Source organism: Tachysurus vachellii, chromosome 5, assembly GCF_030014155.1.
Source record: "Tachysurus vachellii isolate PV-2020 chromosome 5, HZAU_Pvac_v1, whole genome shotgun sequence".
In the NCBI taxonomy this organism is placed as follows: domain Eukaryota; kingdom Metazoa; phylum Chordata; class Actinopteri; order Siluriformes; family Bagridae; genus Tachysurus; species Tachysurus vachellii.
The window spans coordinates 10,992,071-11,019,528 of record NC_083464.1 but is presented as its reverse complement, the minus strand read 5'-3'; the positions used below and the strand labels follow the sequence as shown (position 1 = coordinate 11,019,528).

Genomic DNA, 27,458 nt, shown 5'->3' with positions numbered 1-27,458 from the left:
AAAAAATAAAGGAATAAAGTGCTGCTGCATCATTCTCTGTAGGTAGATTTGAGGCCAGGGATAATTTCCATTGGTTTCACTTTCAGCATGTAGTTGATTGGTCATTTTGGGAAATGTCAATGAAACAATTGTTTAAATTTAAAAGTCAGCTCAGAATTTCATTCATTCACTCATTTTCTACCACTTATATGAACTTCTCAGGTCACGGGGAGCCTGTGCCTATCTCAGGCGTCATCGGGCATCAAGGCAGGATACACCCTGGACGGAGTGCCAACCCATCACAGGGCACACACACTCTCATTCACTCACACAATCACACACTAGGGACAATTTTCCAGAGATGCCAATCAACCTACCATGCATGTCTTTGGACTGGGGGAGGAAACCGGAGTAGCCGGAGGAAACCCCCGAGGCAGGGGGAGAACATGCAAACTCCACACAGGAGGCGGGAATCGAACCCCCATCCCTGGAGGTGTGAGGCAAACATGCTAACCACTAAGCCACCGTGCCCCCTCAGAATTTCAGTACACACTAAATCTTGGACACAACTAAAATGTTAATTATAATTAACAGTCAGGAAGGATTTTTCCTTTAATTCTTCCATTTGTTTGATTGACTTGATATTTTTATGATCACATTTTCATGCAATTACACCACAATACAACATCATAGAAAAGTTGTATTTAAGATAATATCAGACAAAATGTATTGATCAGTTTAGCCAAGAGAATAAGCAAAAAAAAAACATGCTTAAAAATATCTCACATACTGGTACATATGTTTTGACCAAGTTTGATTTTCCAGCGTTGTACATTATAATGGGCTTTATTAATAATGATCTTATAGAATAAACTATCCTCAGGGCTCTAAAGTAACAGTGTTGACACAGCATTGTTGAAGTAATGGGTGAGTCTAGCAATGACAGCTAAGCAATGGCACTTATTCATATTGCATGTAATTAAAACTTTGGTTCAGTTTGATCATTTTAAATATATGCACATACAGTATATCATACTCAGTTTATTACATTCAGGGTAGGAAAAGAAAGAAACCATACCTCTATAGAATCCTGGTTTCATTTGAGTGGTGTTTTGCTTTTGAAACCCTAATACAATATACAGTAGCGTGCTCAATACACTGATACTGTACATTCAGTTAGCAGTCAGGTTCAAGCTCAAGTCAGGTCTGCACCCATTTTGACAAGCTGTACTTAATTTACCTGAATGTAAATGTACTTTATTTAGATTTATAATAAATTAAAACAGTGAGAATGTGTTTATTTTGTTAAATCTTGACCTATTTTGCTGTGAAAGAAAACTGTCAGGGGGATTAGCAGATATCAGAAAAAAAGCATAAAATCGTTAAATATTAAAAATATTTCATCTAATGGCTTCCAATAATTGTGGCAACAATTTGGGAAAGAACAAAAATGGGTGTTATGGTCAGGTGTCCATATACTTTTGGTCATATAGTAAATGTATTAATTAGTTTATATGAAGAGGTGTTAATTACATGACACTTGATAATTATTGACACTCACGTGCTCTTTTTATTTTTCACTATCAGTGCAGACACTGATTAAATATCATTTAATGTCATTTTTATTTCCATACAATAGTGATTTGGCTTCATGGTTGGTTTAAGGTTTAAAGTAAACACCCTTATCTGTTACACTTCCACAAATTGTTTCAGTAAGGTTAAAGAGTGAATTTCCTCAGAAGTAAAGTGTCAGCACTTTCGGACTATCAATAACAGTGGCGTGTTCAGGTTTTTAGATATGGAGGTTATGAGCGCACTGAAGGGTGACATCACCTTATTACAGTATGTACAACACAGTGCTGCCTCTGTGGAATATCAGACTTGAACTTAGATGCAAAATGATAGTGAATTCTCAATTCAGATAAAGTCTAGTGAATTCTAACTTCAAATTTTTTTGTGTGCTGTTACTTTAAATTTAGCAGCTGTGTATGTTTCTGTGTGTGTGTGTGAGAGAGGGGGAGAGAGAAAGAGAGAGTGTGTATGTGTGAGTGTGTGAGGAGAGAGAGAGTGTGTGTGTCTGCCTGGGTGTGTGTATGAGAGAGAGAGAGAGAGAGAGAGAGAGTGTGTGTGTGTGTGTGTGTGAGAGAGAGAGAGAGAGAGAGAGAGACTGTGTGTGTGTCAGAAATGAGAGAGAGAGTGTGTGTGTCTGCCTGGGTGTGTGTGTATGAGAGAGAGAGAGAGAGAGAGTGTGTGAGTGAGAGAGAGAGAGAGAGAGAACTTCTACCGTCCTACAAGACACCACCACACCGAATGGCTGCATTAACAGACTCCTGCTACTTAGGATTTGACTTCAGCACCCAGCAGGTTGTTTATAACATTATATATTATTATTATTGCTTTCTTATTGTTTGCATTTCAGACATGCGTGTTGTTTAACCACCTCTGAAGAACGGAAGAACGATTTTACTCCCTACCCATATTCTGAGAAATCCCGCCTTCTAGCCCATGATTGGTTATTACATTAAACGTCACACGCAGTCAGCCAATCGCCATAAAACAACCAGAACCCAGTTTTACTTTCCAAAACTAATTTGGACTTTGCTTTAAAAAGAAAAAAGGTGCAACTACAACATAAGAAAAAAAACTAACTCGACTAAAACATTTGATAGAAATGTGTTAAGTTGAATAGTTTATTAGTAAATCCTAAGAAATAATGGAGTAAATAAGAAAACACTTCACATAATTAGAAATGCAATAATAATAATAATAATAATAATAATAATAATAATAATAAGAACAACAACAATAATAGTAATAATAATAATAACAATAATAACAATAATAATAATAAAATAATAATAATAATAATAATAATAATAATAACTGAATGTATATAAAAGTTTAAACAAAATAAAAAAATCTAATACATGCTACTTCTTATATAAAGAGAAAACCTGTACAACTCAATTAAAAAACAAACTGGAATCTTTTTTTTAGTTTTTAAAAAACTAAAATAATGTGGCTTCATAAATGTGCACACCCTTAAACTAATACTTTGTTGAAACACCTTTTGATTACATTACAGCACTCAGTCTTTTTACAGTAGGTATGAGTCTATCAGAATGGCACTTGAAAATCTTGACTCGTCAGTATTTGCCCACGTCTTTACAAAAACACTCCAAATCTGTCAGATTGCGGTGGTGCGGTGGTCCTGTGCACAGCCCTCTTGTGATCACACCACAGATTTTCAATCGGATTCAGGTCTGGGCTCTGGCTGGGCCATTCCAAAACTTTAATTTTCTTCTGGTAAAGCCATTCTTTTGTTGATTCGGATGTATGCTTTGGGTCGTTGTTGTACTGAAAGATGAGGTTCTTCATATGCAGCTTTCTAACAGATGCCTGGAGGTTTTTGTGCCAACATTGACATATATGGAACTGTTTATAATTCCCTCCACCTTGAATAAGGCCCCAGTTCCAGCTGAAGAAAAACAGCCCCAAAGAATGATGCTGCCACCACCATGTTTCACTGTGGGAATGGTATTCTTTTGGTGATGTTCAGGGTTGTTTTTGTTCCAAACACACATTTACGGAACACACGGAATTATGGCCAAAAAGTTTAACCACATCAGACAATAACACATTTTCCCATACTTTTGGGAGACTTCAAATATGTTTTTGCAAAATTTAGCCAGGCTTGGATTTTTTTTTTGAAAGAAAAGGCTTTCATCTTACCACCCTAACCCATAGCCCTATGAAGAATATGAAGAATAACTGCGATTGTTGTCACATTTACAACCCAGTCAGTACTTGCCAGAAATTCCTGCATCTCCTTTAATGTTACTGTAGGCCTCCTAACAGCCTCCCAGACCTGTTTTCTTCTCGTCTTTTTGTCAATTGTGGAGGGAGGTCCAGTTCTTGGAAATGTCACTAGTGCTCCATATATTCTCCACTTAATGATGACTGTCTTCACTTTGTTCCATGGTATGTCTAATGCCTTGGAAATTCTTTTGTAACCTTCTCCTGACTGATAACTTTGAGATCAATGAGATCTCTGATGTTTTGGAAGCTTTGTGCAGACCAAGGTTTTGCTGTAAGATGTCAGGAAAACTTATTAGAACAGCTGAACTTTATTTGGGGTTTATCAGAGGCTCTTTAAATGATGTCAGGTGGGTACTGACTCCTATTTAACATGAGTTTGAATGTGATTGCTTAATTCTGCACACAGCCACATGCCCAGTTATAAGAGGGTGTGCACACTTATGCAACCACATTATTTTAGTTTTTTATTTTTACATGTTATTATTATTATTATTATTATTATTATTATTATTATTATTATTATTATTATTATTATATATGAATGTAAATATGGTACAAAAACAAATATGTACATAAAATTAAAATATAAGTATAACAAGAATTCACAAATATTATTAACAAGGCATCACCATCCCAGCTGATGTTCAGCATCCAGACTGCCTGATAGATGAAAGAGTTCTTCAGCCTGGTGGTGCAGGCCTGGAGTCTCTGGAATCTTCTCCTAGATGGCAGGAGCCATGAATAAATTGTGTGAGGGATTGGAGGAGTTACCCACAATGCTGCATGCTTTGCAGCAAGGAGGGTGTAGTAGATGTCCAGGAGACAAGGGAGAGGGCCACTAGTGATCTTCCCAGCTCCCTTCACCATAAAGATTGAGATATTGTGTACATGAATATTATGATTTTATTGGTTAAATATTATATGCATGCATAAATATGTTCACAGTGATGCACAAATTTAAATGTTTTTTGATAGACTTCACATCACTTTTAGAAAAACCTGAAAACCGGTTACAATTGTAATGTTACATCCATCTATCTATCCACATATAGGTGTGAAGGTCAGGAGTGCTTAAATGTTTGGCCATGCAAGTGTCCAGTATTGACTTCTGCATTGATTTTAAAAACTGTGGTTCTTTTCTCCTCTTTTTTTATTTTAAGCTGAAAGTCGTTGCCATTGATGGTAATCTTCAAGTTACTCACCAGAGCAATGTCCAGTTTGATGGCAACCTTCCAGAGTTCAGGTAGACACACGTTTGCACTCTGGTGTTCTTTATCTACAGAAATTACAGTAGTGTGTTAAACTATATTTTGTTCTGTGTTTCTACCATACAGGACTCATGGGGGAGTTCACATCCATGAGAACGGAGTAACTGTAACCTCTCCAGTGCTCATGTGGGTCAAGGTGAGGCAGCACGATCAGTGTGCTAAATGCACAAGATAGGTGTAATATAAAATATTTTTTTGTTTATAATGTTATTCATTGTGCATCGTTCATTATTCAGTTGTGCTTAAAAGGTTACTGATTTAATAAAGGTTTGCAACTGCAGGCACTCGACCTGCTCCTTGAGAAGATGAAGACTGCAGGATTCGACTTCTCTCGTGTGAAAGCTATTTCAGGCAGCGGTCAGGTACGTCACACACCCTTTAACTGTGTGTACTGACATGCATTTTGAATAAATGAAGCCAGTTTGTTTGATGTGTTCACTGCAGCAACATGGCAGTGTATACTGGAAAAAGGGAGCGAGAAAAACTCTGCAGTGTCTGGATCCGGGAAGATATTTACACAGCCTGCTGCAGGTACCTATTCTTTTGATCACTAACTCCATTGAGGAGATTTAACCTTCCTGAATTCCTTTTGAAAATGTTCAAGGGTCATCAGTCATGAGTCCTGTCAGGTTTTCTTTATACTGTTACAAAACGGTGAGTGTTTAATGTTTAAAGTAGGATCTTGTGATCCAGGAAACATGTTGAACACAAGAGCAGAGGGCAGAACCTGAGCGAAAGATGATAATTTAAAAGTGTTAATTCAGTCACTTTACTTTAAAGCAGGATGGAGATTTTCATGTCATGTCTTTCATATCATGTCTTCACATTTGAAAAGGTGTTGACAGAAAAATGCTGTGTTAAGTAACTTATGCACAGTGTGTTCCTACACCTGCACCCAGCTTTCATAAGATAGACTCCTGATTCATCAACCAGGATAAAGCATTTATGGAAGACGAATAAATAAATGTAACAGCATGAATTATAAACATAGGACAATTCGTAGAAATACGTCATGAAATGCATACATGAGTGAAAGTTTGACAAGAAACTTTGGCATTGGTTCGATTTAACCTTAATTATTATCAGTTGTTTGGTTTAAGTGATATTAGAGCTGAAATATGTGACTATTTATTTATTAATTTATTTTTGTATATTTCTTTTATAGAATAGTTTTGCTGTCCAGGACAGTCCAGTGTGGATGGACTCAAGTACAGCAGAGCAATGTAAGAGCCTTGAGTGTGCAGTAGGTGGCGCTCAACAGCTTGCTAATATCACTGGGTCACGAGCCTATGAGGTGTGGAGCTTTAACATCACTATTATATTCACAGTGTTACTCACATCTGAGATTAGATTTAAAAATTATTAGCATAAAAATTCACAACTTGAATTAAACCTAGCTTGTTTTGACCAAGCTTCTTTTTTCACTTAATAAATATAATATAATATTTATATTTCTATATATATAGATTTATTAATATAAAGAAATAATAGTAATTAATATTATTTTCTTTTATGCTTTTTTTTAACCCTTTTAGCGCTTTACTGCAAATCAGATTGCCAAGATCTACGGGTTACAGCAGGACCGATACAATGACACTGAGGTAAGTGTGTAAACTATCAACAAATTCATAATAGCTGCATTCATAAATAGATAAATATAATATATATATTTAATAAAACTATGTCTCTCTTTTAAAAATTTGATTTTGGTAGAGAATCTCACTGGTCAGTAGCTTTGCTGCATCTCTTTTTCTTGGTGATTATGCACCTGTTGACTACAGTGATGGTAAGTTAACCTATATATATCTGTGTTTATATATATATATATATATATATATATATATATATATATATATATATATATATATATATATATATATATATATATATATATATTGCAAGGTCATAAATTATTTTGTAATGCTTTAATATGCCTAGACTACTTAGATTTTTTTTAGGTCATTATGATTTATCTTTTGTGTTTTGTTTTGCTTTTTTGGTTGAAATGATAAGGTGGTGGTGATGATGCAAAGACGTTGGAGAAAGAGTATGCTGTGCCATGTTTATCTACTACCTTTGTGATTAGATTACAGAATACTTCTTTGATAAACAGTCAATGTCAAGAGTTAGATGTATGACATGTAACAGTTATACAGTATACCAGTTCACCAGTATAACAGTTATACAGTATACCAGTTCACCAGTATAACAGTTATACAGTATACTAGTTCACCAGTATAACAGTTATACAGTATACTAGTTCACCAGTATAACAGTTATACAGTATACCAGTTCACCAATATAACAGTTATGCAGTATACCAGTTCACCAGTATAACAGTTATACAGTATACCAGTTCACTGGTATAACAGTTATATAGTATACCAGTTCACCAGTATAACAGTTATACAGTATACCAGTTCACCAGTATAACAGTTATACAGTATACCAGTTCACCAGTATAACAGTTATACAGTATACCAGTTCACCAGTATAACAGTTATACAGTATACCAGTTCACCAGTATAACAGTTATACAGTATACCAGTTCACCAGTATAACAGTTGAATAGTATACCAGTTCACCAGTATAACAGTTGAACAGTATACCAGTTCACCAGTATACCAGTTCACCAGTATAACAGCTATACAGTATACCAGTTCACCAGTATAACAGTTGAACAGTATACCAGTTCACCAGTATAACAGTTGAACAGTATACCAGTTCACCAGTATAACAGTTATACAGTATACCAGTTCACCAGTATAACAGTTGAACAGTATACCAGTTCACCAGTATAACAGTTGAACAGTATACCAGTTCACCAGTATAACAGTTGAACAGTATACCAGTTCACCAGTATAACAGTTGAACAGTATACCAGTTCACCAGTATAACAGTTGAACAGTATACCAGTTCACCAGTATAACAGTTGAACAGTATACCAGTTCACCAGTATAACAGTTGAACAGTATACCAGTTCACCAGTATAACAGTTGAACAGTATACCAGTTCACCAGTATAACAGTTGAACAGTATACCAGTTCACCAGTATAACAGTTGAACAGTATACCAGTTCACCAGTATAACAGTTGAACAGTATACCAGTTCACCAGTATAACAGTTGAACAGTATACCAGTTCACCAGTATAACAGTTGAACAGTATACCAGTTCACCAGTATAACAGTTGAACAGTATACCAGTTCACCAGTATAACAGTTATACAGTATACCAGTTCACCAGTATAACAGTTACAGTATACAGTATAACAGTTGAACAGTATAACAGTTCACCAGTATAACAGTTGAACAGTATACCAGTTCACCAGTATAACAGTTGAACAGTATACCAGTTCACCAGTATAACAGTTGAACAGTATAACAGTTGAACAGTATAACAGTTGAACAGTATACCAGTTGAACAGTATACCAGTTCACCAGTATAACAGTTGAACAGTATACCAGTTGAACAGTATACCAGTTCACCAGTATAACAGTTGAACAGTATACCAGTTCACCAGTATAACAGTTGAACAGTATACCAGTTCACCAGTATAACAGTTGAACAGTATAACAGTTCACCAGTATAACAGTTGAACAGTATAACAGTTCACCAGTATAACAGTTACAGTATACAGTATAACAGTTCACCAGTATAACAGTTACAGTATACAGTATAACAGTTCACCAGTATAACAGTTACAGTATACAGTATAACAGTTGAACAGTATAACAGTTCACCAGTATAACAGTTGAACAGTATAACAGTTCACCCGTATAACAGTTACAGTATACAGTATAACAGTTCACCAGTATAACAGTTACAGTATACAGTATAACAGTTGAACAGTATAACAGTTGAACAGTATACCAGTTCACCAGTATAACAGTTATACAGTATACCAGTTCACCAGTATAACAGTTACAGTATACAGTATAACAGTTGAACAGTATAACAGTTCACCAGTATAACAGTTGAACAGTATACCAGTTCACCAGTATAACAGTTGAACAGTATACCAGTTCACCAGTATAACAGTTACAGTATACAGTATAACAGTTGAACAGTATAACAGTTACAGTATACAGTATAACAGTTGAACAGTATAACAGTTACAGTATACAGTATAACAGTTGAACAGTATAACAGTTGAACAGTATAACAGTTGAACAGTATACCAGTTCACCAGTATACCAGTTCACCAGTATACCAGTTCACCAGTATAACAGTTGAACAGTATAACAGTTGAACAGTATACCAGTTGAACAGTATACCAGTTCACCAGTATAACAGTTGAACAGTATACCAGTTCACCAGTATAACAGTTGAACAGTATACCAGTTCACCAGTATAACAGTTGAACAGTATAACAGTTCACCAGTATAACAGTTGAACAGTATAACAGTTCACCAGTATAACAGTTACAGTATACAGTATAACAGTTCACCAGTATAACAGTTACAGTATACAGTATAACAGTTCACCAGTATAACAGTTACAGTATACAGTATAACAGTTGAACAGTATAACAGTTGAACAGTATAACAGTTGAACAGTATAACAGTTCACCAGTATAACAGTTGAACAGTATAACAGTTCACCCGTATAACAGTTACAGTATACAGTATAACAGTTCACCAGTATAACAGTTACAGTATACAGTATAACAGTTCACCAGTATAACAGTTACAGTATACAGTATAACAGTTGAACAGTATAACAGTTGAACAGTATACCAGTTCACCAGTATAACAGTTGAACAGTATACCAGTTCACCAGTATAACAGTTGAACAGTATACCAGTTCACCAGTATAACAGTTATACAGTATACCAGTTCACCAGTATAACAGTTACAGTATACAGTATAACAGTTACAGTATACAGTATAACAGTTGAACAGTATAACAGTTCACCAGTATACCAGTTCACCAGTATAACAGTTACAGTATACAGTATAACAGTTGAACAGTATAACAGTTGAACAGTATAACAGTTGAACAGTATACCAGTTCACCAGTATAACAGTTATACAGTATACCAGTTCACCAGAATAACAGTTACAGTATACAGTATAACAGTTCACCAGTATACCAGTTCACCAATATAACAGTTACAGTATACAGTATAACAGTTGAACAGTATAACAGTTGAACAGTATAACAGTTCACATCTGTTTAAAGGAACATTTTAAATAATAACACATTTAGAAATCTTTTTTATTCGATTTTGATTATTTGGAGCATTCAACATACAAGTCCCTGTGTTACTTTAGAAATAATTACTATAAAACTTATTTGCAGCCAGGATTATTGTCAGAGCTTCTCTTACTAAAAACTGATCAACTTATATTCAAGAATTTAACATTTCTGTGGTTGACCCTATGTTGATTTCCTTACCTAAGCTTTGTAGAAGACTGGAACCTTTAGCCAGCTTGAAGATGTTTTTTTGTGAAACTTCCTGCTCTGTTCATTTGGGATCTGGGAGTTTTAGATGGCTGTACAGCATGTGACCTGCTTCCTTTCAGTTTACACATTATTAAATAGATCAAATTGAAAGAAAGCATTTTACTTTTAAAGGGATTATTGTGAGGTGTAAGTTAAACTCAGTGATTACTTTTGCACGTTTGCTCTGATTCAAGGTTCAGGGATGAATATAATGGACATCTTCACTAAACAGTGGTCAGAGCCATGTTTGAAAGCCACTGCACCTCAGCTGGCAGAGAAGCTCGGCGACCCCACGCCACCCACTGCAGTTCTGGTATTACTTTTTATTTAGCATTTATTCTTTGCTGTAATTGTAAATATGTAGAAACATGTTTTGTGTTCTTACAGCTGACTCTAGCTTTTGCTGTGCTAGTCATTTAAAGGTTTATATAACTTAACTTCTGCATTACATTGCAGCAAAAAAACTGTTATTTGTATAAGGCTGCTATCATTAATATTTAATATTCATGTGTCCTAGGGCGTTGTTTCTCCCTACTTTGTGAAGCGTTTTGGATTCCCAGGGGACTGTAAAGTGGTGGCTTTTACTGGTGACAATCCTGGTAAGGCTTAAACTACTATGGCAAAGCTTTCTCAGGTTAGTTTTACTCAACATAATACACCTGACCAAACCAGTTCAGGCCTCCATTACTGTCTGAATATATACTGAATTTATAATTTTAAATATAGAATGTAGAGATGCTCAGAAATGGGTCTGATCAGCCTAAGCACAAACAGGGAATACTCTTTTTAGGAAGACAAATATATTGTCATCTCTAAATGGGTTTGTAAATGTACACAGATAAAAAATAAGCTCCAGAATATTACCACCATTATTAAAAATGTATATACTGTACGGCTAAATCTGCAGTATATGGATGCCTGTGGGTTCAACATTCCATTCCAAACCCAGAGTGGGTTCAGTGGGTAGCTCAGTGGTTATGATGTTAGACTACGGATCAGAAGGTCGTGTGTTCAAATCCCAAAACAACCAATCCCTGAGCTACCCCTGAGCCCCTGAGCAAGGCCCTTAACCCTCAACTACTCTGAATACCCATTCAGCCACAAAGAACACAAGATGTCAGGGGTATATGTGATCGGGGTGATATTAGCTGTATTGTATTTGATATATTCCGTGTGCAATGTAGTTCTTTTCAGGTTATGTGTACAGTATGTTCATCAGGCTTTCTCACACTCCTCAGTGAGGATTTATAGTCACTAGATGGCACTGCAACTAAACCATATGACTTGTCCCTCCCCTAGCACATCCTCTTGGATGCTTTCAGTGAACAGCGTTGCCAGTTTGGGTGGTTTCACATCCGACTGGGCTGTTTTTTAATCACACTTGGTTGGTATACAGTAAATGGCCTTAGGCTTGGAATGTAGTTTTTAGCTGCTTTTGTTGATTGTATTTTATGAACATGGAATTTAGCAATCCCACTGTATTATCTTGTAATGATAATAACAATAATGAAAAAATAACTGCCACTATTAATAATAATTAAATTAAGATATTTGAAAGATCTGAAAGGCTTTTATAGTGACTCGGGTGGATCAGAATGGACGCTGAATGTGAACCTCGCAAACCTGGAGAGAATGGAAAAATTAGGTTTTTTGGATGTGGGATGTGAAGAGGGCATATTCTCACTTCTGGCCACTTGCCTGAATCTCTCACCTCATTAGTCCAGAGTTTAATAGGTCCCCCTCCCCTAATTTGCAGTCATAACCATAAAACTAAGCCTTATGCCAACCGTCATTCGTGTCTAGTCATTATGACAGCTTGCCCAGCGTGTTAGAGAGCTTCACCAGTATGTGATAGGTGTATCAGCGATACACTGATACAGTGATACAGTGATTATTCTTTACAGTCCTTTACGTAGATTCATATCATACAGTGTTAATGTCAGTGAGAAATAAGTGGTCAAAGACTAATGATGAAGATTAATGATTATATATATATAATGAATGCTGGAACATTTAGCTGTGTTTATATAAATTTACAGTATGAAATGTGATTGATACAGAGTATGATTTAGAGCTGACATACAGAGATGTTGGTTTCTAATGTTTCGCAGAAAGCAGAGCGTTGGTGTTAGCAGTGGAGGAGGTGAATAATGATTGCAGGGCATTACTCTTTAAGATGACTTAAGGCACAATGACTACACTTTGACAGCTGGAAATAAATGTATAGTCAATAGTTCGAAATGAATAAACAGCAGCATTCGTGATGAAGTATTGAAATGGTCTTATGGGATCATCAGTCCCATCTGCAGGAGGTCTCTATCTATCTATCTATCTATCTATCTATCTATCTATCTATCTATCTATCTATCTATCTATCTCTCTCTCTCTCTCTCTCTCTCTCTCTCTCTCTCTCTCTCTCTCTCTCTCTCTCTCTCTCTCTCTCTCTGTCTGTCTGTATATCTAGCTATCTAATGGCCAATGCAGGCTTGTTCCTCTCTTTTCTTTCTAATTTCTTAGAATCTAAGAACACCACTGACTACCCATGATTATATATTAACCAAAATTAAACCATAGCTAGGGTTTGTGCTGTAAATTGCAGTGGAGCAGACATGCTACAACACAGTGTTGTACAGTACGAGTCTGTTTGGAGACATGATTACTATTTTCCCCTTGCTGTCATCTATTGACATCACTTTGATTGCCAGGACTATATATTAGATTGATGGCATTCACTGGGACATTATCAGTCCCTGCATAAAAATTTGGGAAAGGAGCTGAATTTTGAAAGATATGAGTAATACACCTGTGACAGATTTGAAATAACTCTGTATATATAATTTGATTTTCCCCTTTCAGGATCCCTAGCAGGTATGCGGCTACAGGAGGGAGATATAGCGGTAAGCGTCTCCCAATTTTTGAAGATGGACTTCAGCTTTATTTGGTTAGGAGAGTGAGTAAGGTAATATGAAAAATGCAAAAGTTTTAGGAATATCTTTATACTGCATGTTTCACAAATGAGGGAATATCAAAACAGATGACCAGCTGCTATCTTTTCAGTCCAAAAAACGTATAACTTATTCTTGTTTTTTTTCGTCTTAAAGGGCATTATTCAGTAACCCCTATGAATTATGCAGTAACTACAATGAAGCTAATAGAAAAATGGTGTAGTTAGGAGAGTAAGGAATTTTGTTCAGTTTTTATCAAGTATTGCATACACTTTGTGGCCAACTGTATTCGGACACCTGACCATCACACCCAGGGGCACGGTAGCTTAGTGGTCAGCACGTTCGCCTCACATCTCCAGGGTTGGGGGTTCGATTCCCACCTCTGCCTTGTGTGTGTGGAGTTTGCATGTTCTCCCCGTGCCTCGGGGGTTTCCTCCGGGTACTCCGGTTTCCTCCCCGGTCCAAAGACATGCATGGTAGGTTGATTGGCATCTCTGGAAAATTGTCCGTAGTGTGTAATGCGTGAGTGAATGAGAGTGTATGTGTGCCCTGCGATGGATTGGCACTCCGTCCAGGGTGTATCCAGCCTTGATGCCCGATGACGCCTGAGATAGTTCGGATAAGCAGTAGAAAATGAGTGAGTGAGTGAGTGAGACCATCACATCCATATGTAGTTCTTCCTCAAACAGTTTCTAAAGAGTTGGCCATAATTTTCCTTCACTTCCAAAGTCTCTTTGTGGATCTGGAGAAGGCATTCGACTGTGTCCCTCATGGTGATCTGTGGGGGGTGCTCTGGGAGTATGGGATCCGGGGCCCTCTGCTAAGGGCTGTCAGGTCCCTATATGACCGGAGCAGGAGTTTGGTTCGCATTGCCGGCAGTAAGTCAGACTTGTTCCCGGTGCATGTTGGACTCCGGCAGGGCTGCCCTTTGTCACCGGTCCTGTTCATTATTTATATGGACAGGATTTCTAGGCGCAGTCGGGGGCCAGAGGGAGTCCGGTTTGGGGACCACGGGATTTTGTCTCTGCTTTTTGCAGATCATGTTGTCCTGCTGGCTTCTTCAAATCAGGACCTTCAGCGTGCACTGGGACGGTTTGCAGCCGAGTGTGAAGCGGCGGGGATGAGAATCAGCACCTCCAAGTCCGAGGCCATGGTTCTCAGCCGGAAAAGGGTGGCTTGTCCCCTTCAGGTTGGTGGAAAGCTCCTGCCTCAAGTGGAGGAGTTTAAGTATCTTGGGGTCTTGTTCACGAGTGAGGGAAGGATGGAGCGGGAGATCGACAGGCGGATCGGTGTATCTTCTGCAGTGATGCGGTCGATATACCGGTCTGTTGTGGTGAAGAAAGAGCTGAGCCGCAAGGCGAAGCTCTCTATTTACCAGTCGATCTACGTTCCTACCCTCACCTATGGTCATGAGCTTTGGGTCATGACCGAAAGGACAAGATCCCGGATACAGGCGGCCGAAATGAGGAGCTCAGTCACTTGGGAGGAGCTCAGAGTAGAGCCGCTGCTCCTCCACATCGAGAGGAGTCAGCTGAGGTGGCTCAGGCATCTGTTCTGGATGCCTCCTGGACGCCTGGTGTTCCGGGCATGTCCAACCGGGAGGAGGCCCCGGGGAAGACCTAGGACACGCTGGAGGGACTATGTCTCTTGGCTGGCCTGGGAACGCCTCGGTATTCCCCCGGAGGAGCTGGAGGAAGTGTCTGGGGAGAGGGAAGTCTGGGTGTCCCTGCTCAGACTGCTGCCCCCGCGACCCAGCCCCGGGATAAGCGGTAGAAAATGGATGGATGGATGGATGGATGGACTTCCAAAGTCTGTTCCAGCATGACAATGCCCCTGTGCACAAAGTGAGCTCCATGAGCACATGGTTGGCGTGAAAGATCTCGATTGTTTTGCACAGAACCCTTTATTCAATCCCAATGAACACCATTGATGAACTGGAACAATGACCTCTTGATTAGTTATCACTGCCTAAACTCACTATTGACTAGTCATGAAACTCTACCCAACATAACCCTTTATTATACCATCTAAACTCCTGGGTGTGACCCCAGTGCATGAAGATTTGCCGTCTTTACCTTCCTCCTTTTAGCACCACCTGTGTAGATCTGTTAATGCGTGGGTTATGCAGCAGCACTATGCTCCTAATAGCTCTGTATGCATGCATGTTCAACAAGCAAGTCTCCATACTTGCCTAGCTGTAGCAGCAAGACCAAGACCAAACCTACCTACATTTCATTTCCAATAATAAAAGCTTATTAAATTCATTTTGAGAGCTGTCATGACTGAAATACTCTTGTGGATGAATGCGCAGAAATTCTCAGAGCCACACTACAAAATCTGGTTAAAAACCTTTCCATCAGAGTGGAGGTTATGATGGCAGAAATGGAGGTACCATCTTTGTAATAGAACGGTCAACAAGCACATATAGGTATGATGGTGAGGTGTCCAAAAAAAAAAATTTAGTTACATAGAGTATTAACATTGAATTTAGAATTAAGTATATCATTTTTGAAAATTCTTAAGTTGCTTGTTTAATTCGTATACATATTAGTCCACATATACTTCAACTAAGGAATGAAACATGATGGTGGTGCAATGAAGCTGATTTTTCCAATAACAGCACATCTCTAACTGTTTTATTCCTCTTATAACAAAGCAGGTTTTTTTTTTTTAATTAAAGAACAGCAGTCTTATGTTTTATGTACTTATATTTAATGTTGAAGAATGTCAGCAAATTAAGTAGGATTCTGTTACTACATGCATTATAAAATCTATAAGCAGTGGTTTCATTTCCAGTCTCCCTTTTTATTCTCTGTTGAAGTTAATAAGACAAAATCACTTTATCCAATGATTCAGTTGATTCCCTAAAGAAAACAATATATTGATGTATTTAACTTATATTTCACACAAGTAGCTATATAGTATATTTCTTTTTATTATATTTTATAAAAACCATGCAGCTGGAACCACCGTCAGCGCTGCTGTTACAGCTAGTCAACAATCAACACTTTCAGGCTAAATAGAATTAAGATTTTAACAATGCTCTGATGTAAAAAGTTTGAGATATCTCATTCTTATAGGACTATGAATCCATGTAAGAACTTCATTTGACCTCCTTGTCCTTCCTCTATCTGCTTTTCTCACATGGATAGGATTAGTGCAAATGCTTCTTACCTATTCATATTCTTTGCTAGTTGTGTTTCACTTTATAGCATGTGATCAATTGAATCAATCTGACTAATGACTATAATCTCAAAGGTTACACTTTAGTACCTGTATATGCATGGATGTTTTCAAATACCAATAGGTCTTATTAATTAATAACTAGCATTTGTTAATCATGAACAGGAGTTAAATTCTTTTATTCAGCTTCAGTATACACTTTATCCGGGACAGGGGTGTGGTGTGGTGTTGTGAATGAGGTGGGAATACACAGGGGCTAAACTGGGATGTTCTATTAAGTTGTCCTTCTTTTCAACAATATTGGAACAACCTGATTTAGGTTGTATTATTAGTTGGCAGTCTCAGCATTGCATAGTGCAGACGTGATGCGAAAAGTTTTTCTGAAGTATCTCTTTCTGTACTTCTAGACTTATAAACCACAATCAGATTTCCAGACATAGCTTTTCTAGTATTTGTGCTTGGATGCATGATAAATTTGTGACATTTTGTATGGGATACGCCCATTTTTATGTTATCAATGGTCATGCTTATTTTTTCATTTCACCCAAACTAATAACCCCTTCCATTGCATGCAGGTTTACTTCTATAACTTTAACCTCTTCTTTTAAAGCAGTTGTGAGCAATGTGTCGTATTTCTGATCTTTGTTAGCTATATAAAAGAAGTCAGAGCATTATGCATCTCCATTCATTGTTCTTAAAGATGTTGCCACCCAGCTGACATCCCTCTAGTGGTTTTCTGTCAGTGAAATTTATCACATTGAATGGTTCAGTGATTTACATTTGCATTCAGTTATAATACTTGATTTCTGCTCTGCTAATATATGCTCAGATAAAGCAACACCGTTGGAGCTCCAATCCTGGTCACAGCACATGGGGTGTATCCAAAAAAAGCCTGCCATGATGCTCTGCTGTCTAGGCTTTCTATCTTCCCAGCCATCCTATAAATCAGTGGTTTTGATACTATTCAATTAGCTAAAAGAAATGGTTTGAATTTTGCTTCAGAGGCCGCACGTCACCATGTTGCCACCATGTTCTGACACAAACAGTCAGAAGTGAGAACGAGTTGCTTTTTCTGTCTTACAGGTGAGCCTGGGGACGAGTGACACTGTGTTTCTGTGGATCAAGGAACCCAGACCTATGGTGGAGGGACACATCTTCTGCAACCCTGTAGACTTCCAGTCCTATATGGCTCTGATCTGGTAAAACTGATCCAGCTTTACACTTACTCTAAATGTATCAGTGAGGTGTACAAATACCTCTTTAGATGTGTATAGTACAGTATATTATATCTTCAAGTGCTTTCTACTGAAGTCACAATAGAGATTTAAATAATTATACATCCATATAAAATCTGATTTGATTTAAAAGCTGTCATAGTGGAAGCAGACCTAAAGACCCAGTGGTAGGATGTTTTACAGCCCCATTACAGTGAACACCTTTACTGAGCAGGACCATTGAACAGCTAAAAAAAAAAACAACAACAGATTTTATTATTTAGAAATAATAAAATAGAGAAATAGTGTTTTTTAAAATGGGACTGATGTGAACCCTTTCTTTAGTACAAGGTAAGCAGTCTAGCAGTCCACCAGTTGCAATATGTACTGATTCAATTCAATTCAATTCAAATTTATTTTAAATTTATTTTTTATTTACATTACAACTGACATTGTCTCAAAGCAGCTTTACAGAACATAAACATAGAACAAAAGGTTATTATAAAGAATAATATAGAGATTAATATAATACAAAGTTCAAGATTAATATTAGATGTATTTAAATATGTTTGTATTTTTCCCCAATGAGCAAGTCTGAGATGTCTCAGGCAGCAGTGGAAAGGAAAAACTCCCTAGAATGGAAGGAAGAAACCTTGAGAGGAACCAGACTCAAAGGGGAACCCATCCTCATATGGGTGACACTGAAGGGTGTGATTATAAATATACAGTCTGACAAATGTTGTATTGCTGTAGAAGATCACATGGAGTTCACATCTCCTCTTTAGTATCGCAGAGTCTAACTGGAGCTGGTAGATCTCTAGATGCCTCAGGATTCTCACAGAGTCGGCCTCATCTCAGTCTTCGTCGCACGGAAGACAATTGGAGCTGGTACAATTAAAGCTTATTACTTTATGACTAAAGCTTATTAACATAAGCTGAAAGGCCACTGTGTGTGTTAAATGCTGTCCTTTTGTAAGGCAGGGCATTCCACAGATGCTCAATCAGATTCAGATCCAGATCCAGATTCAGCCAAGTCAACACCTTGAACTCTTTGTCATGTTCCTCAAACCATCCCTTAACAATTTTTGAAGTGTTGGAACACTTTTTGTAGGTATCAACCACTGCATATCAGGAACACCCTTGAAGAATTGCTGTTTTAGAGGTGGTCTGACTCCATGTAGCCAGCACATTTTGGCCCTAGACAAAGTAGCTCAGATCCTTATTCTTGGCCATTTTAACTGCTTCCAACACATCAACTTCTATGTATGCTGCCTAATATATCCCACCCCTTGACATGTGTCACAGTAACAAGATAATCAATGTTATACACTGTGTGGTGTGTGTATATATAAAACACAAACACACACACACACACACACACACACATATGTGTATATACAGTATAGGGGTTTAAAAGTCTGAGAGCACTCGTGATTATATTCTTGACAGCAGCTTGCATGAAATAGAATCTTTTAAAGATTTTACATAGATTTCAGACATTTTCCATGCTTTATTGAAACTGTGCATTCGAGCTTTCATATACAAATCATCAGAGTATCATCTGAACATGTGCTTCAAGTGAAGAGATCAGGTATGAGGAATAGATGACCTTTTGCACAAAGCAGTTAACATGGTTAACATTACAACTTGATTACATTTAAATCGGGATCTAGAAATAGTGCAGAGTATTATATATTACATATTAAAATGCTTTCTTTGTTCTACATTTGTGTGTGTGTGTGTGTGTGTAAGAGAGAGAGAGAGAGAGAAACCGAGAGAAAGTAGCTCTGCCCCCCTCTCTTTTTAATCTTTCTCAGTATAATGGTTATGTGTATTGAGTTACTGAATGGCTCATTTCTGAAGACTCTTGAAGCTTTGGAGGCATGTAGCAGACATGAAACTCAAGTGCTTTGCTCTCTGTAACTATATGAATGGCTGTAGGGAATTACCAAGCTAGCTACTGATTGAGGCAGCTGTATAGGTCACGCTCATGCTGCCTGCATTGAGATTATATGTCAGAAATTGTATGCATGGAATTATTGGTACTCTGGAAAACGATTGCTATGAACAAAGATATGAAGTGATCTTCCTGCAGGCTCAGACTAGGAACAGTAGCATGGTTAGATATTTCTAGAGTTATTTTATTGATCTGAACCTGTAGTTAGAAAAGTCAATTTTATTCTTCCACTTTCTAGCTTTCTTCCAGTTTCTATGTCAGCATGGTCTCTTCGCTTTTTCTCTTTGTTTTAATATCCGCTCAACCCAAATGGCCCTTGAAATTAGCCCATTTCCCTGTTTTTACTGCACGGTTCTTGGCTGTTGACAATGGCTATTAGAAGTCTATAGAGGCATACTGCTGATTAACTTGTTTTTAAAGGTATGCATTTATGCACTCTTTATATCCTACACAAAGGAGTGAAGACTGTCTAAAAATGTAGAAATTGCAAATAAAAAATGAAGCATTATTCAATTATTGACTAATTCATTCATTCATGTTTAGTGAGGGTTAAACCAGCGACCCTGGAGCTGTGAGGCAGCATCACTACCTGCTGCAGATCTGTGCCTCTCACTGAGATGTTTTATTTTCACACTGTTTGTTATGGATGGTTTTGCCATTTTGGATGGATAGAAGGTCAAAGGACATTTTCCTCAGGTTCTAGTTGACTGATTGACATTTCATCACTGAAAGCATGCCAAAAGGACGAACAAAGAAAAAGTAAACTCCACAGAATCATAAAACTAGAAAAAAAAAATGCCCAAAAAGAGATAGTGACAGGAATTTCTTAATCAGATACATTTATATTTCCAATCTCAATTTGGTTGAATAATTATAAAATGCCTTTTTTGTTTTTCCTTGGATAACTATTTCACATGTTTCTCATTACTGTAATTTTCCCTCATTTTCCCAATAATTCAAAAGAATTTAAAGCAAACAAGAGCTTCTAAAAACCAGGGTGATTTCTTTACAAATATGACTAATGCAGTTTTATTTATTTATTTATTTATTATTTACTATTTAATAATATTATTTATTATTTATTATTACATTATTATATTTCTGTCAATTTACAAAATGAAAAGTGAGCAAACAAAAGAAAAATCTAAATCAAATCAATATTTGGTGTTACTACCTTTTGCCTTCAAACCAGCATGAAGTGATGTGTGTGTGGGATTACATGAAGAGACAGAAGGATGTGAGAAAGCCTACATCCACAGAAGATCTGTGGTTAGTTCTCCAAGATGTTTGGAACAACCTACCAGCCGAGTTCCTTCAAAAACTGTGTGCAAGTGTACCTAGAGGAATTGCTGCTGTTTTGAAGGCAAAGGGAGGTCACACCAAATATTGATTTGATTTAGATTTCTCTTTTGTTCATTCACTGCATTTTGTTCATTTATGAAAATAAATGTTTAACACTTCCATTTTTGAAAGCATTCTTTGTTTACAGCATTTTTTCACATTTGCCTAAAACCTTTGCACAGTAATATATATATATATATATATATATATATATATATATATATATATATATATATATATATATATATATATATATATTATGGATCATATATATATTGTTTTGGAAGTGTGAGAAAAATGATCACACTGGTAGGCATGGGCAACAGGACCCAACACTCTTCGTGTAGCATGAATGAGGCCGGGCCATGATCATTGATTACATCAAGATTTTATACAAATAATTCAAACTATTTTTACAAACTATATATATATATATATATATATATATATATATATTCTTTCTTTACACAGTTCTGTAACTCCATATCGATGACCCAGTGGTTGTCTGAACAGCTTCAGATCTGACAAATCACCTGACATGTTTCTGCTTTTCAGTTATAAGAATGGCTCTCTGACTAGAGAACGGATTCGTAACAAGTGTGCTAGAGGATCATGGGAAGATTTCTCCAGTGCCCTGAGGTCCAGCCCCATGGGGAACAATGGAAACATAGGTGCCACATTATTATCTTTTCACATTATTTGTTGACTAAAAACATCATTATCAGCGCATCCTAGGAGTAATTTGATAAACATGCTTGCTTTGCACATCATTCACTGATTTAATTAAGAGAACTCGGGGCTGGACATGGTCATGCCCTACAGAGAGATGCCACAGTCCCACAGGAGCCATGCTGTGAATGGATGGTGATAAATGTATTAGGTCCAATCAGCTACAATCTCATGCTGTGCTTTTTTGGCTGGTCATTTTTTAGGAATTTATTTTGATGCAGTGGAGATCACACCTCCAGCTCTTGGGATTCACAGATTTGATCAGCATGATAAAGAAGTAGGTATCATCATATTTATGGTTGCAATACATAAACATATAAGCTAACAGTTAAAGTGTCTGTAAACAGAATTTGATAATTAGCCGTAATTGTTCGTGTCTTTTTTCCTTGCCAATTTATGTCATCAGTTTAAATTTGGGAGATTTGAAAAAGGTTCAACTTTTCAGTGCTATCACACTGTTCTTGAGCAGAAGTGAAATTGTCCAGTTTGAATTTGTGCTAGTTTTCTACGTTGTTTCTGTTTGTGTGCGTACCAGTGAGTGCATTTTTGTGTAGAAGTGCAGGATGGCTGCAATAAACCTGAGATAATCAAGATCTACTGTTAGAAAAGTAAAATAATAAGGTAGACAAGCTGTTTTCTATCTAATGAACACGTTTTTATATTATTTTTGACTTTAATTTCTCATATTTATTACCTATACACGGACACATTAAAAAGCCAAAATGTCCTCCCATTTGTATAATAAGATCTCATGTTATTATAAATGGAAAATGCTGACTACAAAATGGATCTGATCTTGCTGAGCTTCACCATGGCTAATAAGCTGCTGTTCGCTGTGTGATAGCCGGCTGTTAAATGAGAGGAGAGTAAAGCTCATTTTAGTCTAATTTATTAAACTGGATTCAAAACGTGCGCTGCTGCAGCACATTTAAATGCCCTGCTCTTTGTAGTGTATTAAACTAGCTAGAAAGGTGAGAGAAGCAGTAGATACAAATCATACTGTACAATCAGGACTAGGTACAAAACGTACAGTACCACAGCAGCGTGTAACGTTCACGACATGAAATATAAAACCCAAAGTGCTGTCGAAATGCCATTCGGTTATTCTAACATGCTTTTCTAGTACTAGCACTCCACAAGTTGCCAGAGTGCTGGCTCTGTCGATCAGTATATAATCTCACAAACTCACTCAGTTCTGATCAGACAGAAAATAATTTTCTTTCGAAGCCATTGTAAAATCCTTTCAAACTATATACACACATTACAATAATTGAATTCTGTATTAGTGCATAAGGTATAAATCAACAAAACCATAACACATAGTCATGCAATAGATATGTCTTGAGAATACAAATTATTTTTGTCTGTTACTTAGCAACTACATTGCATGGCGGAAACGTTGTTGAGCCATCCATCTATTTTCCATAATGTTGCTCAACACAAGGTTGCAGGGAACCTGAAGCCTTTCCCAGGGGACTTGTGGCACAAGGAAGGGGACACCCTGGATGGCATGCCAACCCATGGAAGTGCACAATTGCACACACTCTCACACCCATTCACACACCACAGACAGTTTAGAGATACAGTTTAACATGAGGCATGAGAAGCATGAGGAGAACATGCAAACTCTGTGCACACAGGATGGAGGCAGGAATTTAACCCCCAACCCTAGAAGTGCAATGCAGTAGGCTACTTGAGGACATGAGTTTAGTTTTAGAAAGTAAAAAACCTCATGCGCATAATAAAAATCACTGGAATGCATGCCCTGATTGGCTTATTACTTTATCTAATGACAGATCTCTTTCATAAATTTTTTAACATTTGAAATCATGTTGCCAGGATCTTTACCATTTTGCTTCTCATAATGTATTCATTCTTGATTTATTATGGCTTTAAACAACCAGTGACATGTAACTTTAGTGAGCTGCTTTTCCTGGTCTTCTTAAAAGACCTCCATTAGCAATAATGTTCATCTTTACTCTCTCTTTACCAGTAGTTATGGCCATGTTGCCCTTGTACTCTCGGTGAACTGCTGAGATTATCTCTCTGAAGGTTAGAAGTTACCCTTTCTGCACTGATCTGAGACCACCATTCTCTACTCTGAATGTAATCCCATCGGTTTCCAGACGCGCCTAAAAACCGTCCTGGGATCTGTGTGAAACAGTCGTTTTCCTAGAAAGAAGGATTCGATGAGTCGTTTGTGGTGTGAGCTGAGGTCATTGCTGCTGTCGAGCTCTTCTGTGGGAACGCTGGAACGGTGAAAGAGTGCTTTGTGGAAGCAAGAATCTGCCCTGTATCCATCCTAAAAGCCTGCCTTTGTCTTGTGCTTCTGCACAGGTAGCTGCCTTCACCCTGGAGGTGGAAATTCGAGCCCTGGTTGAAGGACAGTTCTTGGCAAAGAGAGTGCATGCCCAGAAGTTGGGTTACAGGATTAGTAAGTGTTCTCAATCTCATGTTCAACATCACATTTCTTTTCTGTCGTCTCTCCAAAGATGTCTCTTTCTTATTCTTTCTTTAATATCTTTTTCTTTTCACTTCACTCACTTTATTTAGTATTGTTTGTCTATTTTCCTCTTTATAATTGCACGTTTGAAAGTTTTGAGGTTTGATTTGATGTTTTCTACGAGTAATTCAGGGGAATTCAGCAGCTTCTGTTAGTACACTGAATGAAATGACCTTCATCTCCTTTTTTTATTGGCTAATAGTAGTTTTACTGCTGTATTTTATTTATTTATTTTTTTTTTAGAATTCACACAATGTCCTGCTTTTACCTTTTTGTGCCATTATTTTGTTCATTTTTCCTCCCCTATTATGCTGAAGCAGAAATCACAGCGAGGGTTATTACTTTACAAGTAGGGAAGCTTGCAGGCAGACAGCCGGCGAAACACACACTTTAATTAAAGTGTGATCAGGTGCTGAGAGACGAGAGTTTTCTCCCAGCCGGAGAGAGACTGCCCTGAGTGCTGCCTAACCTGCTCGCAGTTTGTCCCTGCTGCTGCCTGAGCTGTTTAAAATGCAATAACACCTTCTCTGCCTCACATCTTCTCCAAAGCGTACAGCCGGTCAGCAGCTACTTGTCAGCAACTTGGGAAAATCTTTCTGAAATTAGCAGCATTGGCAAGATTTCCAGAAGTTAACTTGACTGAGAAATGTTTCTTTTTGCTTATGCAACTTTGATTGACACAGACAAGGCAGACATGTATAAAATTATGGCCTTTCAAAGCTATTAGATGCCATCATCGCATAATATTTCAGCATTGCGTATTATTCCGTTTACCTTTTTTTTTCTCGATCTGTTTTGTACGATGTATCAAGCCTAAGTTGCAATCTCAATTTCAATCCATGTGTCCAATAGGTTCCATCTAGTGAAAAGAAAATTGCCTTTTTCTTTTTTCGACTAGTGTGTCAGTAAAGTGTTCACACTGTCCTTAGAATATTTTTAATTTGGCAGTGCCACAGTCATCTACATTATGGGTAAGAGAGCATAATTGGTCCTGCCTTCTGTCCTCTGTCCGTCTGAAGGACACCGGTGAATCGAGATTCACTGTTATGTTGCATGAACAGACGTTTCACGTGGCTTCACACGTTGTATGGTTTCACTCGTTGACAAATGTGATAACTTTTGACTCCCTCAATTGGTAGCTGTTTGATTATGGTGTGTATGTATGGCAAGAATGATCTATTAGAATTAATTTTCAGCCACTTATTGTATTTGGGAGAAAGTGAGGCAAATGGAAATAATGATAATGATGCTCTAGTTGATTTGCTATAAGTTGTGACAGAACTTTTATAGGCAAAGGTTGACTAGATTGGTGGAAGACATAAGGCAAAACCTAATAGTGAATTTGTGTTTGTGTGTGTGTGTGTGTGTGTGTGCGTAGAATGAGAGACTTTTCATCAATATTTAGGTAATATTTTAACCCCATATACCAGAAAGTTTCAGTTTATCCCCTAATGTAAAAAGGTACAATACAGTTCAAGGCTTTTGATTTCCTTTTTGATTAACATATAACACACTCCAGATTTATTGGACTGCTCAAATTGAGTAAGATGTTGAGCTCAAACAAACAGCGACATCACATGATAATGTTTGATTAAATGTTTAATTTAATTTACAAAACTAAAGGGATGTTACGTGTGTGCAACATCGAATTTGTCACGTTTTTTCAAGAGCGAATCTATTTACGTTTATTTAAAATGTTCCTTAGATTAGATTAGATTAGATTCAACTTTATTGTCATTACACATGTACAAGTACAAGGCAACGAAATGCAGTTTAGGTCTAACCAGAGGGCAATAATAGCAAGTGCAGGATATACAGTGTTTACAACAGTTAAATAAGTTAAATAAAGTGGTAATATGGGGGGGCACGGTGGCTTAGTGGTTAGCACGTTCGCCTCACACCTCCAGGGTCGGGGTTCGATTCCCGCCTCCGCCTTGTGTGTGGAGTTTGCATGTTCTCCCCGTGCCTCGGGGGTTTCCTCCGGGTACTCCGGTTTCCTCCCCCGGTCCAAAGACATGCATGGTAGGATAGGCACAGGCTCCCCGTGACCCGAGGTAGTTCGGATAAGCTAAGGTAGAAGATGAATGAATGAATGAAGTGGTAATATGGAAGTGATTTACAGATGTGTGCATTCTATGAACATAATATACAGTACAGATTTACAGAAGGATATGTGCTGTAACAAAATATATGGCTATTACTATAAACAGTAATTTACAGATATGTATTTTCTATGAATATAAAATACAAATGAATATATATGAATATAATATAAAGATGAATATATATGTGCTTTGAATAAAATATACAGATGTCTATTATGATAAACTAAAATTTACAGAAGGTTATGTTCTTTAAACAAAATATATTGTTATTACTATAAAGATGCATTAAGTCGTGCCATTTAAGAGAAAATGCTGCTGTTTTAAAAATAACAGATTAAACAAACTAAAAAATCGTTCTTATTAGAATGAAAGTAAATAATAATAATAATAATAATAATAATAATAATAATAATAATAATAATTATAAATAATTGGTTGTGTTTTTTTATTGTAAATCTGAATTATTGGGTAGAGCTTTTTTATTTATAATTAATTTTATTTTATTAAGGGTGCTAATAATTCTGAAGGGCTGAATTATATCAGTCTGTTTTGGAGACTAGTTTTATTAAATTGAATTATTTTTCAGAAATTTAAAGTGGCGGAATCAGTAACACGGGTGTAAGAAAGCATGAGCATTAAATCTCAGTGTCACATCCATTCCTCCTAAAACTTCTGAGGTGCCAGGTGCTCCGTGCTATAGCTAACACTCGAGACCATTTCATATTTATCAGCTTGCGATTACATTTTTTTCCTTACATGCTGAATAATAAACCAACTGACCGGCAATCAGGGGATTATTTTTCTCCAAAATGCCGCCAGCAAAAGATATATTAGCACGAAGGTTTATTTTCCCCTTTTTCCATACTAGCACTTTGTCTATTGATTTATGCTCAGGGTGCTTTGACATTTTGCCTTGCTGCAGGGTTTTTATCTGGGGGTGGCAGGAAGCTGAAATCTCTCTCTGCTGAA

At 37.2% G+C, this 27,458-nt stretch overlaps 1 protein-coding gene across 2 annotated transcripts in view; it reads left to right on the top strand.

Moving 5' to 3' along the window:
• The first annotated feature begins 2,022 nt into the window (after nt 1-2,022).
• xylb (xylulokinase homolog (H. influenzae)) overlaps nt 2,023-27,458 on the top strand; it is a 54,193-nt gene continuing 28,757 nt past the window's right edge. The window contains exons 1-15 of one of the 2 annotated variants that reach the window (XM_060869699.1): nt 2,023-2,343; nt 4,959-5,041; nt 5,133-5,202; nt 5,348-5,428; nt 5,511-5,597; nt 6,232-6,360; nt 6,602-6,667; nt 6,780-6,852; nt 10,707-10,825; nt 11,030-11,111; nt 13,369-13,409; nt 17,724-17,839; nt 21,708-21,823; nt 22,085-22,158; nt 23,257-24,190. In XM_060869699.1, the coding sequence (XP_060725682.1) occupies nt 2,164-2,343; nt 4,959-5,041; nt 5,133-5,202; nt 5,348-5,428; nt 5,511-5,597; nt 6,232-6,360; nt 6,602-6,667; nt 6,780-6,852; nt 10,707-10,825; nt 11,030-11,111; nt 13,369-13,409; nt 17,724-17,839; nt 21,708-21,823; nt 22,085-22,158; nt 23,257-23,472 (1,533 nt within the window). In that variant the 5' untranslated portion in view covers nt 2,023-2,163 and the 3' untranslated portion in view covers nt 23,473-24,190. Of the gene's footprint in view, nt 2,344-4,958; nt 5,042-5,132; nt 5,203-5,347; nt 5,429-5,510; nt 5,598-6,231; nt 6,361-6,601; nt 6,668-6,779; nt 6,853-10,706; nt 10,826-11,029; nt 11,112-13,368; nt 13,410-17,723; nt 17,840-21,707; nt 21,824-22,084; nt 22,163-23,256; nt 24,191-24,222; nt 24,316-27,458 lie in introns of those variants that run through there. The other variant, XM_060869698.1, reaches the window with a different exon arrangement.